Source organism: Scleropages formosus, chromosome 4 (genome assembly GCF_900964775.1).
Source record: "Scleropages formosus chromosome 4, fSclFor1.1, whole genome shotgun sequence".
Lineage (NCBI taxonomy): Eukaryota > Metazoa > Chordata > Actinopteri > Osteoglossiformes > Osteoglossidae > Scleropages > Scleropages formosus.
The window spans coordinates 17,301,163-17,319,270 of NC_041809.1; the positions used below are offsets into that span (position 1 = coordinate 17,301,163).

An 18,108-nucleotide genomic window follows, 5' to 3' on the forward strand; every position below is an offset into this window, starting at 1 on the left:
TGTACAACTCCGCGAAAAAAACAAAGTGCATTTCACCAACACATGAAGAGGCATAGATGCAGATGTAAGTCTCAGGATGCAGCATGTGTTTCTGATGTCAGCATTTAAACCAGCATGCATTACACTGGTAACTGCATATAGAATTGGTAGAGAGTGCAAATTTTTTAAACAGGTAACATTAATAGTGACATTACATGAATAGCAGTGTATAGAGCTGATACTATGGTATTTGTGACAAATTATTGTTTTTTTTTCTTCAATTTATGGAGTAAATAGGTGATGCAGAGAGGAGTGAGTTTGGAAAAGATGTGTTTTAAGACCCTTCTTGAATGCTGAAAGAAATTTAAGACTTCTGAGGGGGCTCATTTCACCACATTCGAGCCAGAACTGAGAACCTTTGTGCTTGTGGAGAGGTGTCAAGCATCCCGCAATTACATATCCATTTATACAGATGAGTAACTTTTACTATACCAATTTAAGGTAAGTACTGGTATCAAGGGTACAACAGCAGGAGGTTAGATTTGAAGCTGTAACCCTCCAACCTAAAGTCAACAGCACCAACCACTACGCTATCAGCTGCCATGGCTATAGTGAAACGAGTTAGAATCAAATAACTGTCGGTATTTCCTGCCATGTTGAGGATTTCTCTGCATAGACAAATGGTACACTTAGAGATCTGTGTTACAACACATCCTTTCAGAGAAGCCAAAAGATAAGGGTTGCTTCACGAACCCAGCAGAAACTACAATGGTGTGTTGTCTCATTGCTCCATATCAAACTCTTTTTTATAATGCTGATCATTTGAGATTTCCAGAGAGTTCCATTACAAGAAATGTACTTTTTTACAGTGCATTTAAATTTCATGCATTTGAAAAACAACCCAGTCATGCCCCCATGACGAATTGCAAGGAGCAACATATAAATACCTAGCAGATTTCACACAGGATGTTACAGGAGGTTCCTCTACAAGACATAAACGACACGGCCCTGCAGCACCCTTGCCACTAAGGAGGGTGAGCGGGAAACAGTTTGGTGTTCTGTGTGAAGAAACAACACTGCTTCAGTGTATTTGTACTCTGCTTTCTGCAGCTTTTACCATGAGGTCTCAGTGTGCTTTAGGGTATGTTCAGCCAGGGGTTTCCTCATGGTCTCCTCAAAGCCATTTTGAAATGAAGGCTAATATTGGTGCCAGTGAGTCTATTCTAGTTTTTTCAGGGTGTATGGAGAACATTGGCATCGGTGGAGTGGAAAACAATATCATTGGTTCATTAAAAGGACACTTGGCCATTTAAGAGCAACGTCTCCTGCATGCAGATCTACTATGTATAGACGTCCAGGTCAAAATGAATTTCCTAAGGTGCATTCCCTTGAGTACCAGTCAAAGGTGGAGGGGCCATGCTGCCAATAGTTATGTCTTACATTGATTTTTTACTTCAAAATACTATCATATGGTTACTGAACTGACTGGTTATAGCTGCCAAACCTCTTTCTTCACTCCCTTATTTGTTCTATTTTGGGACACAATAACTGTACTGATAGACAAAAATAAAGAAAATGTCACAGCTGGACTGACATGTAGGGCACTGGCAGCACAATAAAGACAAATGAAAATAACTTTAAAGGTCAGGAATATGCAAGTACACTGGATCATTGTCCTATCCTGTAACTCTGTACTATACAAATATGACTTACTCATTTATTGGGAACTATAGAACAAGTACAGAGAGAATGGATCGGATGCTGCAGGAAACTGCTGGTTAAAGGAATGATGGCCTTTGCAATGAAGCCTTTAATGCAAGGTTGAAGACACTATAACTGAGAAATGTTAATTTTCAGATCTCCAAAAAAGGAGCCTTATTAAATATTTTTGACAGTTATCACACGGTGGAGGATCTTTGTCTAAATGTAAAGATAATGAGTATCCAGTTGTGTTCCAGGTAACAGCAGCTTCAAATAAAGGACATTTAAAACTCTTTACTCTTTATTAGAACTGTATTTATTTATCCACACTTCCATAACTCAACGCAACCAAAAAATTCCAAAACACATCTTATTACACGCTGTGACAAGACTGGTGCTGCTGGTACATATCATATGAATATTACACCACTTTCTCAATGAGAATGTAAAAATGCTCATTGTGTATGTGATGAAGCTCTGCAATAAGTCTTCAAAACTGAGCAAAGACTGCATCATTCACAAAAAATACTAACATTCACAATAACATATTCACAAAAGACATCCACAATAATTACATATTATTAAATAGCCTGAGAAGTCTGGTGTTTTATTATACAGCACAAGACTTTATTGTTTAATTATTTTGAAATAACTCTATATAATAGAGTCTGTTCCTAATGGAACTGAAAGAAAAATAGTAGCTATAGTAGAAAAGGCAAAATAAATTTATGCAGTTCAGATGTTTTCCAGCAGCCTCTAGTTCTCATAAATGCAATGTTCGTGTTTCTCGTCCTCACTCAAGGACGGCGTGGGTATGGGAGTGGTGAAGTTGAAGTTCTCGTACACCTTGTTAGTGTACATCATGGCTTCATCTCGCTGTCTTCTTCTTTTTTGATCTGTGGACAAAGAACCAATGATCACCTTGTGTCCGTCAGCATATGCAACAACGTTCTGCAGATCACAGACCAAAGAGCAATTGTGTTCTCCACCATCTATGTGTCATGCCCCGCCATTGGCCCAAGCGACAGCACCTGCACCAAATCAAAACAGCAGAGTATAAAAGCACCGCCCCTTGCCTGCTCCATGACAATGATTCTGGTTTACCCCTTTGGTGTTCTTCATTAAAAGTTCCTATGATTGGGTCCACCTATCACTCTCTCTCCCAGCCTCATCCTTGACACTATGACTGTTGACCTTCTTTTACCTTTTATGAGAGTCTAAAGGTTTCTTAAACTGATTCATCAATAATCTTTAAATACACCAAGATGTGAAATACAAGTGATGGCAGAGTGTCCAGTGTGAGGCAGAGCATCCAGAGCGAGGCAGAGTGTGGAGTCACACACCGGTTGCTGAGACGGCCTCTTTGGAAAGAATGGAGTCCCTGTTCGACGTAAGATCTATCCTGAATGTATCGTCTGACGGCACACCTGTGTGTTGTGTATCACGTAACGTTTTGTTTGGTTGCACCTGCTGACATTGTAGAACATTTCATTTGCTCAAAATGCGTAACAAATAATGACTTGGTGCGGAAGGTCTGCGATTTAGAAGAGCGCATTAAGAATTTGATTTCTATACGAGAAACGCCGGAGAGTTGGTTGGACTCGGGGTGTCCCGATACCTCTGTAGTATCAAACTCGGCGTCGACACTTAGGCCCCAGTAGAGCTAATGAGAAGCCGGGTACCCTGGAGCGCTCTCACGGAGACTGGGTTACGGTTCGGAGTAAGAAGTCGAATAATGAGAAGCCTAAGCTACAGGTTCCTGGTTCGGGTTCTCCCGCCCAAACCCAAAATAGATTTTCGGCTCTAAGCAGTTCACCTAATAATAATGTGCTCATTTTTGGGGGATTCGGCTGTCTGAAATATTTCTGCTACCATTACTAGTGATGAATTTATGTCGTTTTTCAATAATAAATTAGTGAATATCCGCAAATCCGTACGGTAGCGCCTTCTAGTTTGCTTTTAGCAAGCATAAGCGCTTCTGACGATGATAATATTAGTTGTCCGCACCATCTCAGTAGCTTCGACACATAACTGTAGAGGAAATTACTATGCTAATTTGCTCTATCAAAGGTACTATCTGTCCTTTAGACCCAATCCCCACTAAATTACTGAAAGCCGCAGTTTCCATGCTTGCAGAACCTATTGTATTGTTAATACGTCGTCTCTAAATGGCTGTTCCAAAAGCCCTTAAAATCGCCGTTATTAGTTAGACCCTAAAGAAATCGGATCTGGACTGTAATAACCCATCTAATTATAGACCGATCTCCAATCTACTGTTTTTATCCAAAATTCTAGAAAAAAATCGCAGCTTCCCAAATTGTGAAAAATCAATTGAAAAATTTCAGTCTGGTTTCCGCACTGGTCACAGTACTGAAACGGCACTTACATGTGTTGTTAATGATATTCTCATTTCTTCTGATGCTGGTCAGATCTCTATTCTTATGTTACAAGACTTGAGTGCTGCGTTTGATACTGTAGTGTAGACCATGGTATCCTACTGAGTAGACTTGGAAACCTGGTTGGACTAAGGTACCGTTCTGAAGTGGTTTGAATTGTATTTAGCTAACCGTGAACAATCTGTATTGAAATCTGGCGACTGCACCCCCTCCATCTCTATTACGGTTCAGCATGGTGTGTCACAAGGCCCTGTGTTGGGTCCGTTACTGTTTTTCACTTTATATGTTACCATTGGGTGACATTGTTCACAAACACTGTGAATTTTCATTTGTATGCCAATGACACACAGCTATATGTATCGTTTAAGCCTGATGATCCATCACATGTGGTGGTGTTAGCTAATTGTTTTACCAGTATAAAATTATGGATGAGTAATTTTTTATCTCTAAATGCAAGTAAAACAGAGGTACTTGTGGTGGGTGGTGATGCTAAAACTCTTGACATAATCATGCCAATCTTTAAAACAAATGGTATTACCTTCAAGCGTACGGATTGTGTCAAGGATTTGGGTGTCCTGCTGGATGGAAAGATGTCATTTGTATCGCATGTAAATGCTTTGACTAAGTCGTGCTTCCTTTAGTTCCTTCAAGAAGCATAGCTAAAATGCGGCGATTCCTTTCTAGACAGGATTCTGAGAAACTGGTTCATGCTTTTGTTTCCAGCAGGCTGAATTACTGTAATACTTTATTGTCGGGTTGTCCGTACCAGACTTTATCCAGGCTACAGCTGGTACAAAATGCTGCTGCGAGAATTGTCACTAGAACTAGGAAGTCTGACCATATAACACCAGTACTTAAGTCATTGCATTGGCTCCCGGTTGCTTATAGAGTTGATTATAAAATCCTGCTTTTGACCTATAAGGCAGTACATGGCATTGCTCCAGCTTACCTTAAAGTACCTGTGATCAATAAGACCTCAGTAGGAGGTCATGCCTTTAGTTATAGAGCACCTAAACTGTGGAATAGTCTACCAGTTAATCAGAAATGCCCCGTCTGTTTCTGTTTTCAAATCCCAACTAAAGACTTATATGTTCATTCAGGCATTCCACCTCGAAATGTAATTCCACCTGCTTTAGTTTTTCATCACCTTTATAAAAATGTATATTAAATTTACTTAAGTAACAAATTACTAACTCTGTTCTATCTCCTCGTTGAGCATTGCCTCGCTACATAAGACCTGAGGAGGCCGGCCAGTGGTGAGACGAATCCCGTGCTGACAGAGGATGATGTCCATCTGCCAAGACGATCGAGATGTTCCATGCCGAGCTGGGGATCCAAGATGCCATTTACCAACGTTATCGTTATTACTTGTTACACACTGGCTTACAAATTGTTACTTTCTAGAATGCCCAGGAGGGGTGGGCAACCTCTGGCCTGTGTACCCCCAGAGGTTTTTTTTTCTCCCTCAACCTTCAGTTGGGAGTTTTTGTTCCTTTCCCCAGTGGCCAGTAGGTATACTTATAGCTCTATAATAAGTCCTTCATTATGGTAGCCATTAGTCGACTGTCTTCTTTGTTTGTATCTGTTTTTCTTGCGTTATGCCTGTGTTAAAGCGCTCTGTGTCACTGCGTGAGAAGAGCACTCTATAAAAATGAATTGAATTGAATGCGCATCTTTTTGCGTTCTGTGATATGGGTGTTGAAGTTCATGTGATATTCCTATAATGAATAATGTTTATTTTGGGGGTGCGGTGGCGCAGTGGGTTGGACCGCAGTCCTGCTCTCCGGTGGGTCTGGGGTTCAAGTCCCGCTTGGGGTGCCTTGCGGCGGACTGGCGTCCCGTCCATGGGTGTGTCCCCTCCCCCTCCGGCCTTACGTCCTGTGTTGCCGGGTGGGCTCCGGTTCCCCGTGACCCGGTAAGGGACAAGCGGTTCTGAAAATGTGTGTGTGTGTGTGTGTGTTTATTTTCATCTTCTAGATGAAGTGGTGCCTATGATGTGATGTACAACTGCATGTGAGAGTTTGAGTGTGTGTTTGCACTCCAAAGTGGTCCACTAAGATAAATTAATAAGATCTAATTCACTCTTTCTAAACTCGCACATCATCTGAACCACTTGTCCCATATGGGGTCGCGGGGAGCCAGAGCCTAACACAGGGCGAAAGGCTAGAGGGGAGGGGACACACCCAGGACAGGACAGGACACCAGTCCATCGCAAGGCACCCCAAGCAGGATTCAAGCCCCAGACCCACTGGAGAGCAGGACCTGGTCAAACCCACTGTGCCACCCTCTCTCTAAACTCTTCAAGAAAACCTATTTTTATATTTAATATAGGTGAGCATTCTGACCTCTTAAAAATGTACTGTCTTAAACTGTAGATGTATATACTATTGACTTTTTTGGAGTTTGGTTCCTGCTTACCTTTAAATTTACCCATTTAGCTGATACTTTTGCCCAAAGCAACATACAACTCATGTTTTACAAAAGTGATTTAGTAACAGACGCAAAGGATTATACACTAGCACACAATTATTGAATAATGGAAATACAGCTTGTTTGACTGAAGCTGCCATTTTGCTCACACATATTACTCAGCTGGATGCCTGTTTTTCTATAAATACATGAAAACACATTAAAAAAAATTTATTCTGTCAAATGAAATATTCCTTCATTACTAACTCAGAAACATCTACATGAAAACAAATTTGGTCAGCTCATCTTTCGTCTAAAGTCAATGAGAAGGTAGAGATTCCAGAGTTTCTAAAGTTTCAAATCAGTTAAAATCTCCTTAGGCAGTTCTGTTAACTTGAATGTGATTCCGAAATTAAAGAAATGGCCTGCAGAAAGTCCTCCCTGCTCGATCTATGTGCGAGATGGTTGAACCCGTTGTGTGTCATAGCCGATAAGCTAAACACACGAGATGCTATTGACACACTCTGGATGAGAACTGCGAGCTATTTACTGGCACTCTGGAAACGTGTTCTGAAGAGCATGAAAACATGCACTGCGTTCTTTCCACCTCTGACATCTACAGGAAACCGTTAAGGGGGCTGGTGTGAAAATTATAGTTTGCAGTTCGGCCTTTTTCAGGGCAAGAACACAATTGTCATCTGTCTTCTGAGCCAATGGCTTCTGTGCCACACTCTGAATTCACCTGGAATTTACCTTGAGGAATTTTGACGTTTTTTTATTTGTAACAAAGGATTTCTGTTGCATTCAAAAACAGCAGCGCGAACGTGCGAAGACCCGTCACTAGTCAGTGGAGGCGCCACTGCTGGAACTGAGCAGTGATGTGGCACCATCTGGTGGACGTGAAACCCCTTTAGAGCTCTTAAATGGTGGCACATGTTCTTGACACTTGGGAATAAGCAGCATTCTTCAAAAATTCCAATTATTATTACATTGCTGCTGAACTGGTCATTTTATCAAAAGTAGCCTTTCGATAAATTGTACAGCTCAACTCACTGGAGTAGCTTGGAATATGTGCTGCAGAGTACTAGAGTAAAGTCCCTTCAGGACTTGAACCTTCAATCTGCATTATTACCTAATTACTGGATACCTCTTTTTCTACACAAAATGCCATAATTTTAATTAACATTTTCCCCATTATTAGTCTTGCTGTATGAGCACAGAAAAAAGAGCAGCTAGTAGTGTAGTGCTTAGAGTTCCTGCCTTGTGCTTAAAGGATGTGGGCACTGAATCCCTTCTCCTACTGTTGTACCCTTGAACATACTATTTTCCTTGTAACTTACTCATCCAGTGAAAATTATTCTGTTGTACAGCTGGTAGCATATTGGTTGGAGCTCTTGCCTTTGGACCCGTAAGTCTGAATCCCACCTCTGGCTGTAGTACCCTTGAGCAGGGTACTTACCCTAAATTGCTCCACTAAAATTACCCAGCTCTATAAAAGGGTAAATAATTGTAGGTAGCTTAATACTGTAAGTCACTTTAGAGAAAAGAGTCAGGTAAATGAATAAATGGGTGAATCACTCCAAGTTGCCTTGGAGAAAAATGTAAGCAAGAAGAAAATTCTAGACTGTACTTGAGAATAACAAGACTTCTGCGGGCTTTACTTACGAGTGACAAAGGCTCTCTGAACAGATATTATACATCATGCACATGCACTAGATGTGGACCACCTGAGAAATAACACAAACTGACCTATGTTTTGGCAGTTTTTTTTTTTTTTTTAAATAAATTCATTATTTATTTCTTAGTATTTTATTGCTCTGGTTTCCACCAGAAGCTGCCTTTGCCACAATCACATTTGCATTGTGTTATGTACCCGTATGCGCTTGAATTTTCACGGTACACTGTTTCTGTCTCTGTGATCCGTTGACCCACACCCTTTCTCTTGTTAATCAATAAAAGAGTTCGTAAAAAATTGTACATCAGGTAAATTCAGACCTCGAGGCAGTTACCATCGCGCTCTCTCAAACATGCACAGAATGAAATATTAATAAAAATAGAAATGCTATAGTAGAGCTAGTTGTGCCTTTAACACCCTGCTAATTAAATTAAAAACTAAATATGAAATAGGTTACACTAGTATGATGTGTGCTGTTAAATTAGTTACAGAATTAACCACTTAAATAGCAGGGTTCACATGACACACATGAAAATGGTACATACAAACACAAGGGTGCAATTTCACAGCTTTATAAATAACGGAGCAGAGCAATGGACGGCATGTCTACAGATAATGGAGATTTTTTTTTTAGCATTACTGATAAAAAAGCATCACTGTCCTTGCAAAATGCTGCAGTGCAGTTTCCGCCTAGATGCTCAGATAACAAGTTAGGCTGACTCGGGCATGAAGGGGGCCTGGATATTCAATGTTGGGCCTCTTCTGTGTAAAGCGTTGCAACACAGGGGATTTTAGGCAAGAGAGAGGGGCAAGATCGTGGGCCGAATCTGGTGATTAGCAAGAAGAGCGGGCATGGACTCTGTTTCCTCTTTGGCTTTGTGTAATAGCCAAGAAGGCAAGGCAGATTGTGCAAGTTAGTTTCTGTTCCGCTCTCTCTGACACCAGACCACAGTTACATGGAAGGTCTTAATCTTTAAATGGAACCTAATGACATGTGTATAACAGTAAAAGGGATGGATTTCATGTGGCGTATGAATTGCTGTTCCCTGTGGATGCCTTTGAGTCAAGGGCACGATGGGTGCTGCACTCACACTGAGTCTTAAGTGATGGTCAGTTCTAGAACCCCTAGTCCAAACCCTCATACACTTCAGTGACAATAACTGCCTCTCTGCTTTCAGTTCTTTCAGAAAAAGAAACAAGTGCATCACATTTTAGTAGAGAAATCACAAAGCAGCTCGTGACACATCATGAATACAATGTGTATTTATTTGTATGGGGAAGTGAAGAAATTAGGGAAAGAGATGTGGAAAATGGTATCTCATCGCTCACTTTTTCCATATGCAGATGACTGTAATGTACAGCACTGCCTTTTTTTACACTGTGAAAATCACACACACACACACACACACACACACTTTCTGAACCGCTTGTCCCATACGGGGTCGCGGGGAACCGGAGCCTACCCAGCAACTCAGGGCGTAAGGCCGGAGGGGGAGGGGACACACCCAGGACGGGATGCCAGTCTGCCGCAAGGCACCCCAAGCGGGACTCGAACCCCAGACCCACTAGAGAGCAGGACCCGGTCCAACCCACTGCGCCACCACGCCCCCCACACTGTGAAAATCAATTTAGCAAAAATGAACAGCTCTACTAACCTTGGATACCTTATTTGGTGTGGTATCCTCAGTATCAAAACAAAAAGAGCAGTGTACACTTACATGTAATGCAACCAATGGTCAGCAAGACAAGGATAATGGCCAGGGGCAGCAGGCTGAGCCCGATGATCATAAGCAGGTCCTGGACACACAGTCCTGTGACATGTCAGAACACAATACAGTCTTAAATAGTGTCAGTATGGGATGGTATAGACCACATACTTATCAGATAATCTCTCTGTCACGGCCGGATGCAACAGGTCCGTTTTGAATAGTCTGGTTTGACATGAGGTATTATTATTATTAACACAGTTCTTTGAATTTCACAGCTTTTCAGGTGGTATGCAAAGAATACTCTAGAGTTTATCAGTGAATCACCGTATGAACATAGTGATAACCCCAGCAGTACCAGTGATGACAGGGATTCGCTCAGCATCTGTTTTCCAGAGTTTTAATCTAATTCTGGAGCTCATGGTAGTACTCAAATTCATGCTTTTTTCTTGGACCAGTGTTGTAGTCTGATAGCACTGAAATAATTCTTAGATATTTTACTGGTGGATAGATTGTTATTGCTACATTTACATTTACATTTTTTTATTTAGTAGACGCTTTTGTCCACAGAGACGTACATCTTAGCAAAAATACAATTTGTGCATTACATTAAGCGAAAGAGACATGGCTGCAGACATGTGACTCTTAAGTAAACCTAGTTTGTTACCTTCCACTTACATTTACTCATTTAGCTGATGCTTTTCTCCAGAGCAACATACAATTATTTATCAATTTATACAGCAGGGCAATTTGACTGGAGCAATTCAGAGTGAGTACCTTGCTGAAGGGTATTACAGCTGGAGGTGGGAATCAAACCTATGACCTTTGGGTCCAAAGCTCTAACCACTATGCTTCAAGCTGTCTACTTTATTATTATTATTATTATTATTATTATTATTATTATTATTATTATTATTATTATAATAGATTTTGTTGTTGACGGGTTGCAGGAACTTCACAAAACTCAGGTGAGCACATAAAAAACGTAAGTATCAGCACTCAACGGGACCAACCTTTCCTTGATGGTAATATAAATATCTTGAACCCACTGATGCCAGAGGTGTTGATGCTGCAGTTGAAGACATCCGCATTGTTGCAGCCACCATCACACAGCTCCAAGGTGCTGTTCTGGTTTGTGGAGTGCTCTCTGTGTTGAAGAACCTCCCATCCCTCATTCGTTTTTCTGCTCCAGGTGAAGTTCACCGTGACGTTGAGAAGCCCCACGACCATGCACCAGAGCTGTAGAGTACAGTTTTGATTGCTGCTGTTCAGGTCTCCTACGATGATATCTATGCATGATGTACGACACAAAGGAACACGTTGAGTTAAATGATAATTATCAAGATATTATTTGCCTGTACTGTACATGGACAAGTTCAGTGCTGTTAGTATCCACAGCTGTCAATCCCGCGCGCCTGTCTGCAGTTTTATGTCTCAGTTTCCATATCAGCACAATAAGGGAAAACCTACGTTTTAGTGGCATTTCGGTGTATTAATAAATGTTAACCTTTGAAGATTTTAAGTAGGCTTCAGCCCACATGCAGATGACTGCACTGGAAAATGTGTGTATGTATGAACAGACAGATGAATTACTTTATATAAATTAAATTAAACTGCTGGTTTACATGTCTTCATTTTTTGAAAATAATGAGGCAAAATGGGGCAGCATCAGTTTATGTCACAAACGTGTAGAAAGAAGTTAGATTAGCTATGGATCCGATGGGTCAGCCCGTGCTGACAACTAGAAAAAATGGGCCCAAAATCATGAAAAAACCCAGTTCTGTATTTATAGTTTTATTTTAAAATGTGTGGGAAGCAGCTGTAGGTGTTAAGTGTCTGATGTATTTTTGTGCTGTTATTCAGTATTGTGAATAATACTGACGATTTTTAATACTATTCTATGGAGGCACAAGGAGTCTTAGTAGTATCTTAGTAGCACCTCGATACTGGTAGCCCATGGCACAGTATATCATCTTTTCCATCAATTCCTCCTCTCGCTCATTTTCTTCTACCTCATTGTGCTTCCTGACGCGTGCTTGGACATTCGGCAACATATTCCAAGCTAAGTTTTCAATCACAAATTTACAGGAACTGTGGGAAAACACAAGCCCGAGGTCACTAAGGACAGGTGGTTTTGAAAGAGAGGACTTCACTAAGCCTGGTGCCAAAAGGGAAAGAAAGAATCACACTTTAAAAACAATCATAACTCATCATTTCTTTCACTTCTCCAAAGCAACTTTCAATGCTAGAGTTGTATACTGTGCTGTTAATTATTACCCATTTACACACTGCATCTGAAACCACTTGTCCCATGCGGGGTGCTGGAGCCTAACCCAACAGCACAGGGTGTAAGGCTGGAGGGGGAAGGGACATACACAGGACAGGACGCCAGTTCGTCGCAAGGCATCCCAAGCGGGACTCGAACCCCACACCCACCGGAGAGCAGGACCTGCTCAAACCCGCTGCACCAGTGCGTCCCCCATTACCTATTTATATTTACTGAAATAATTCATGGTAAGCATCTTGCTTAAGTTGATGGCTCTACACATACTCTCTAGACACACTCAAAATGATTTGCCCTCAATGCTGCGCTATGATGACCGACCTTCACTCACTGGGTTTGAGCCCCATCTCCTCACCCCACACAACTAAATTCCCACAGGCTGAATAGACCACCCTTTGCGCACCAATTCACACTAATGTCTCAAAACTCAACTCTTTCAGTGTTACTTATCCCCTAACCTCCTAAGTGCTTCATTTTTAATAACAATTTACTGAATAATTTATGTAATAATTTATTTAATAATGAAAAAGCCTAAATGCAGCTACTGGTGTGATGTGTACTGGTTTTTATGGTGGAATGTGACATTGACTGGACTCTCGAATCACATATCCATATCGAAATCTCTCCTTCTGTTGACATGATGCATTTTTATATTGTTCTTTGAGATGTACGTCGCTACAGAGGAAAGCATCTGCTAAATGAATAAATGTAACTGTTGTCAAGAGATCAACAAACTGCGCAACTTAACAACCATCACTGCAAAATCATACGCTTTATTGTTTAATGTTACATTAAGAATACACTCAGCCCTCGAAGAAATTAGTAGCATACAGCAAACAAAAACAAAAACGGCTTATGAAAATACATATCTTTTTTCATACAATGGACTTATTATTTTGTACCCTGAAAAATACTTCTTCTTGATCATTTATTTAAATTTAAATGTAAATATGAATTACAGCTGAAATTGCAGATTCTATACTGTTCATATTCATTAATTTTGCTGATGGTTTTCTGCAAAGCACCTTACACTGCTAAGCTACCTGCAATGATTTGTAGAACAGGGTAATTTCTCTCAAGATCATGTACATTTACATTTACATTCATTCATTTAGCAGACGCTTTTCTCTAAAGCGACATACATCTCAGCAAAAAATACAATTTGTGCATTAATTAAGAGAAGGAGACATAGCTGCAGACATGTGATTCTTAAGTAAACCTAGTTTGTTACTTTCCACTTGATGCACCGATGTTTATCGCACGAGTAGGTGCATAAAGCTCAGAAGAGACTAATCCTGTGAACCTCTTCCATTTTTTTTTTTAATAAGGTTTACAAGCATTTACATACAATGTCAGAGAAGCATATGTATGTACTTACAATTATTTACCCATTTATACAGCTGGGTAATTTTACTGGAGCAATTCAGGGTAAGTACCTTGCTCAAGGGTACTACCACTGGAGGTGGGATTCAAACCTCTAACCATTGGGTGTAAAGGCAGCAGCTCTAACCACGATACTACTAGCTGTCCCATCTCCACCACACAGGGCTCGTAAACAAAAGACACTTTCAGCATGCTCAGACAGAAGAAGAGTAACAGTAATAATTATAAACGACATAATGAATCTATTGTTAGGAAAAGAAGAACAAGACAACAGTGCCTCTCTATCTGCCCAAGGAGTTATAACAAGGAATAAATACTGTAGCAATACAAATGAAAGGCAGAAAAAAACATTTACATTAATTTCAGCTTGTAGCTTTCGACTAGAATGTGTCCGAATAACGAATTAGTGAGACAGAGAGATCAGCCCCCTGTTTCAAACACAATCTTGGTCTTCGCCCAAAACACACCACAGGAGCTCAGCAAGGGATACAGCAATAAACGTCAGGGATTCGTGTATGGTCTAAATGTTCATGCACCTTGACTTTATGATCATATCCAGATAAGCATTTACACGGCTGCTGCTGTAAATGTTTGTGTACCTTTTAAATAAAAAAACTGCAGGTGGGTGATCAGGATTAATCGATCCAGAGTTTTGTGCACCTACTTGTGCGATGAACTCATGCGGTGCATAAAGCGGAAAGAAACAAACTAGGTTTACTTAAGAATCACATGTCTGCAACTGTCTCTCTTTCTCCTAATGTAATGCACAAATTGTATTTCTCTGAGATGTATGTCGCTTTGGAGAAAAGTGTCTGCTAAATGAATAAATGTAAATGTAAATGTAATTTTAATGAGAGTAATTTGGGGGAATATTTCGACCAAGGGTGTTGCAGCAAGAGAAAGGATTTCAATTAATGAATGAATGAATGAATGAATTAATTAATTAATTCATTCATTCATTCATGACTTTAAAAGCCAAAGTGTAAACAACAATTTTGTTAGAAATAGTACGGCATATGCTGGTGTTGTGATGGCGGCACACTGGCCCATTGGGTGACACTGCTGTTTTACAGCGCTTGAAATGAATGTAAATTTGATCTCCGTTCTAAGTCTGAGTGGAGTTTGCATGTTTTCCGCAATGTTCATGTGGGTTTCCAAAGACCTGTTTCAGGTAGATTTGTACTTGTTCATTTAGCAGACACTTTCCTCCAAAGCAACATACATCTCAGGTGCACTGGAGTGTGTGTGTTACACATTGCTATGTATAGATGGGTAAATGACCATTTGGGAGTTTGGCATAGTGTAGTTAACACCGAAAGTCACTTTGGAAAAGGAGTCAGCTAGCAACTACATAGTCATCATTGTACACCACTTTGGTGAAAAGCATCTACTAAATGAATAAAGGTAAGGCATCAAAATACTTTTTGTTTTGGTATTTTGATTAATTTTCATGACATATTTTATGTTTGTTTACCAGTTTATATATAAAACAAACATTACATTTATTCATTTAACTGATACTTTTCTCCAAAGCGACGTACATATCAGAAAGCAATACAACAGTGCATCGTGGCCATGGAAAGAAAGATATGGATACAGAGACATGATTGAAAACAGTCAATTTGTCTCATACCATGGTATAAACCAATATACATTACATACTGTAAGTAGCTGCATGTAGAGTTTTTTTTAATAGTTAACCAGATAATGTAGTACACGTTAGCACATTGGAGATTTGGGAGAAGTTAATTCAAAAAAGGTGAGTTTTGAGACCCTCCTTGAATGTTGGGAGTGATTAAGTAGTTCTGAGTGACTGAGTGAGGTCACTCCAGTACAACAGAGGTCGAACTGAAAACATTTGTGTTTTTGATATTGGCTCTCTTGTGTGTGGGACCCTTAAGTCATTAAAGGGGATGAGATAAAATTCAATTTGCTGATGCCTTTATTCATAGTGACTTATAATGTTGAGCTACCTACAATTATTTACGCATTTATACAACTGGGTAAATTTATGGGAGCAATTCTGGAAAAGTACTTTGCTAAAAGGTATGTGAGATGCAATCCAGTAACCTTTGGATCCAAAGGTAGCAGCTCTACCATCACACCGCCAGCAGCATTTAAAGAAGAAACAATTCAAGCCTCTCATAACAGAAATGTATGTAAGAGGGCAAATTCACTTGTATCTAGACAGTATAAGTATTTGAAAATATGGTTATAAATCCAGGCAGTTGAATTATGAAAAGAAATAAAATGACAGCTGATTATTTTAAAGAAATACAGGTTTGCAGCCCTGTTGAATGATACATTTTTGCTGCAACATACAAGATGTTCAAGCGGGACAAGGAGTGTTTAGTGGTTAGAGCTGCTGCCATGGTGTTAAAGGACCCTGGATTAAGCTGCAAGTTAGCAACTCTCTGTAAATTGTGTTTAAGTGTGAAACCATAAATATTAGTTATGATCAGTGGGCCCTGCTGCAAACACCTAGCCATTTGCAGAGCAAATTATGCTATCGTAAGCTTTTGTGAACTTGCAAGATTCTTAATAATAGCTTTATATTAATCAAACATTGGTATTTGCCTAGTCAATCATTCAGTATGGTATTTCTTAACAACATATGTTATTTTAGCATGTTGTAACTAGCTATATGAAGATAAAGTTAATGATTTCCATGGATTCTGACCGTTCTCACACCTTCTTTTTGTTTTTGGTTCAAATAAGCAACTGAGAAACATAAATGTTTCAGGTAATTTTGTGTGTTTTTCAGACCGCAATGATAACTTTGTACGGAAATCAACAATTGTATTTACTTTCTCAACAGATGTATGCAGCAATAGCAGAGACCAGTTAAGAAGTACTTACCTATGACATGAAGCTTCAGCTGATGGCTGAATATTTCCAGTGTTGGTGGAGGAATGACTTTTGTTACAGAACATCTGTAGACACCAGAGTCAGTGAGCTGGAGATCCCTTAAGTAAACTTCAGCAGGGTGTCCCTTCAACTCAACACGGTCTCTACATAACATGTTAGAAGTGTTGTTTTGTGTCATACGGTAATGACAGAAACTTCGAGTCTTATTCCATTGAACTGCCAAGGTATTAAAATGCTCCAAAGAATCAAGACATTCAAGGCAGGGAAGATGGACTGTGCTTCCACTGACTGCTGTGATGTTTCTCATGGACTCTGAGCACTTCGACTGCACCTCAGGGGCAACCACCTCTGTTTGAGACAAACCACACGATCACAATGCAAGTCAAAACAACAAATATTAGCTGTACGGAAAAAAGTTCAGTTTTTCTATTGTACTGATGTAGTACTCGAACTGTCCTTTCCTCTACGTGAAGTAGAGTAACTGGTAAGACTGATCGATACGGGGGTTACAAGGTTTCTCTAATTACTGCATTTTTGATCTTTTGACTGACTCTTCCTGCAACCCCTAAATTTGCAAACCAATTTGTTTAAACATGTCTGACTAAAATATACAAAAGAAATAACACTCATACTAATTAACGAGAGATTACAAAAGTGGAGCATAAGAAATTCTGCTGATAGTTTTCAGTCCGTTGCTGCAGAAACCCCATGAGACCGAATGCATATAAACATCTGAAAATACAAAAGAGTAAAGTCAGGCGGTAAAAACTGAGAGGTTTACCTGTTAATATGGTCATAAACGCTAGGATGACATGGACTGAGCAGGCATATAGTGCAACCATTCTTATCAGACACTTGACAGGATGCCGCAGCGAGAACTTGTGTTTGCATTTAACTAGAAGGAGCTTCCTGTGAATCAGAGTTCAGACGCACACTGGACGAATTAAAAACCTCTACAAAAAAGGAAAGAAAACCAATTTTTACTTCCCTTCTATTATCGACCTGCGTTGTAGAGTCTGGCATTTGCGAACATGGCCCACCTGTTGCCCGGGGAGCTCCTGTGGGCACAGCACAAAACTGTGGTGTGTTACTCTAGAGGAGTTCGCCAACTCTAGCTCCACCCCTATTGCGCTCTGAACCGCTATCTGTCACATGCTGGTACCACCTCAATGCGACAAACCGCATTTGTACCTTACTGAAGCATAATGCTCCACCACAAAGAGCTTAAAACCATTCTTGGAAACAACTGCTTGTCAGTTAAAGTAAGACACAAGAAGTAAGAGTTTTAAACCGTTCCAGTTGCTGCCATTATGAGTTTTGAAGTTCATTGTCCACAGAGCCTCATAGTTTTTAAAATATTTTCTGCATTTATTCATTATTCTCTTATTATTTTCATTTTAACAAAGTGAACCATTTTTATGCAATGAAAAGACAAGTAATGGAAAAAGGATACTGAAAAACAGTACTTTGGAGTTCCATTCAGATGTTTTTCATGCTCAGGTTTTATTTGATCACAGGCTGAATGACATTAAATGAGAAATAAGTTGTTTATGGAAAGAAAGCTCGGTGTTACAGCACTATCTGTGGCTCTGAGCCTGAACTTGTCAGCATTGCTGAAACATGGATTCAGTTCCAAGGAACCTCAATAAGACTGTGTACGCATAAACAGGAAGTGTTGTTTTGAACTTATACATTTTTGTTTTTTTA

At 40.0% G+C, this 18,108-nt stretch overlaps 1 protein-coding gene across 1 annotated transcript; it reads right to left on the minus strand.

The window, feature by feature from the left end:
• Positions 1-1,985: 1,985 nt before the first annotated feature.
• LOC108936102 (uncharacterized) lies at positions 1,986-17,444 on the minus strand. Its single transcript, XM_018755181.2, has 6 exons — positions 17,404-17,444; positions 17,183-17,310; positions 16,393-16,749; positions 10,880-11,155; positions 9,879-9,971; positions 1,986-2,576 (listed from the first exon to the last, which is right to left on the minus strand). The coding sequence occupies exons 2-6, from the start codon at positions 17,241-17,243 to the stop codon at positions 2,437-2,439; spliced, it is 927 nt and encodes a 308-aa protein (XP_018610697.1). The 5' UTR covers positions 17,244-17,310; positions 17,404-17,444; the 3' UTR covers positions 1,986-2,436.
• Between the last annotated feature and the right edge of the window lie 664 nt (positions 17,445-18,108).

Bases quoted from the DNA above. Each gene is read 5' to 3' on its own strand.
- LOC108936102 (XM_018755181.2), bottom strand. From the start codon at position 17,243: ATGGTTGCACTATATGCCTGCTCAGTCCATGTCATCCTAGCGTTTATG. The intron at 16,750-17,182 runs GTAAACCTCTCA...TGTCTCAAACAG, and splicing joins GTTTATGACCATATTAACAG to AGGTGGTTGCCCCTGAGGTG. The intron at 11,156-16,392 runs GTAAGTACTTCT...CATCATGCATAG, and splicing joins GCTGAAGCTTCATGTCATAG to ATATCATCGTAGGAGACCTG.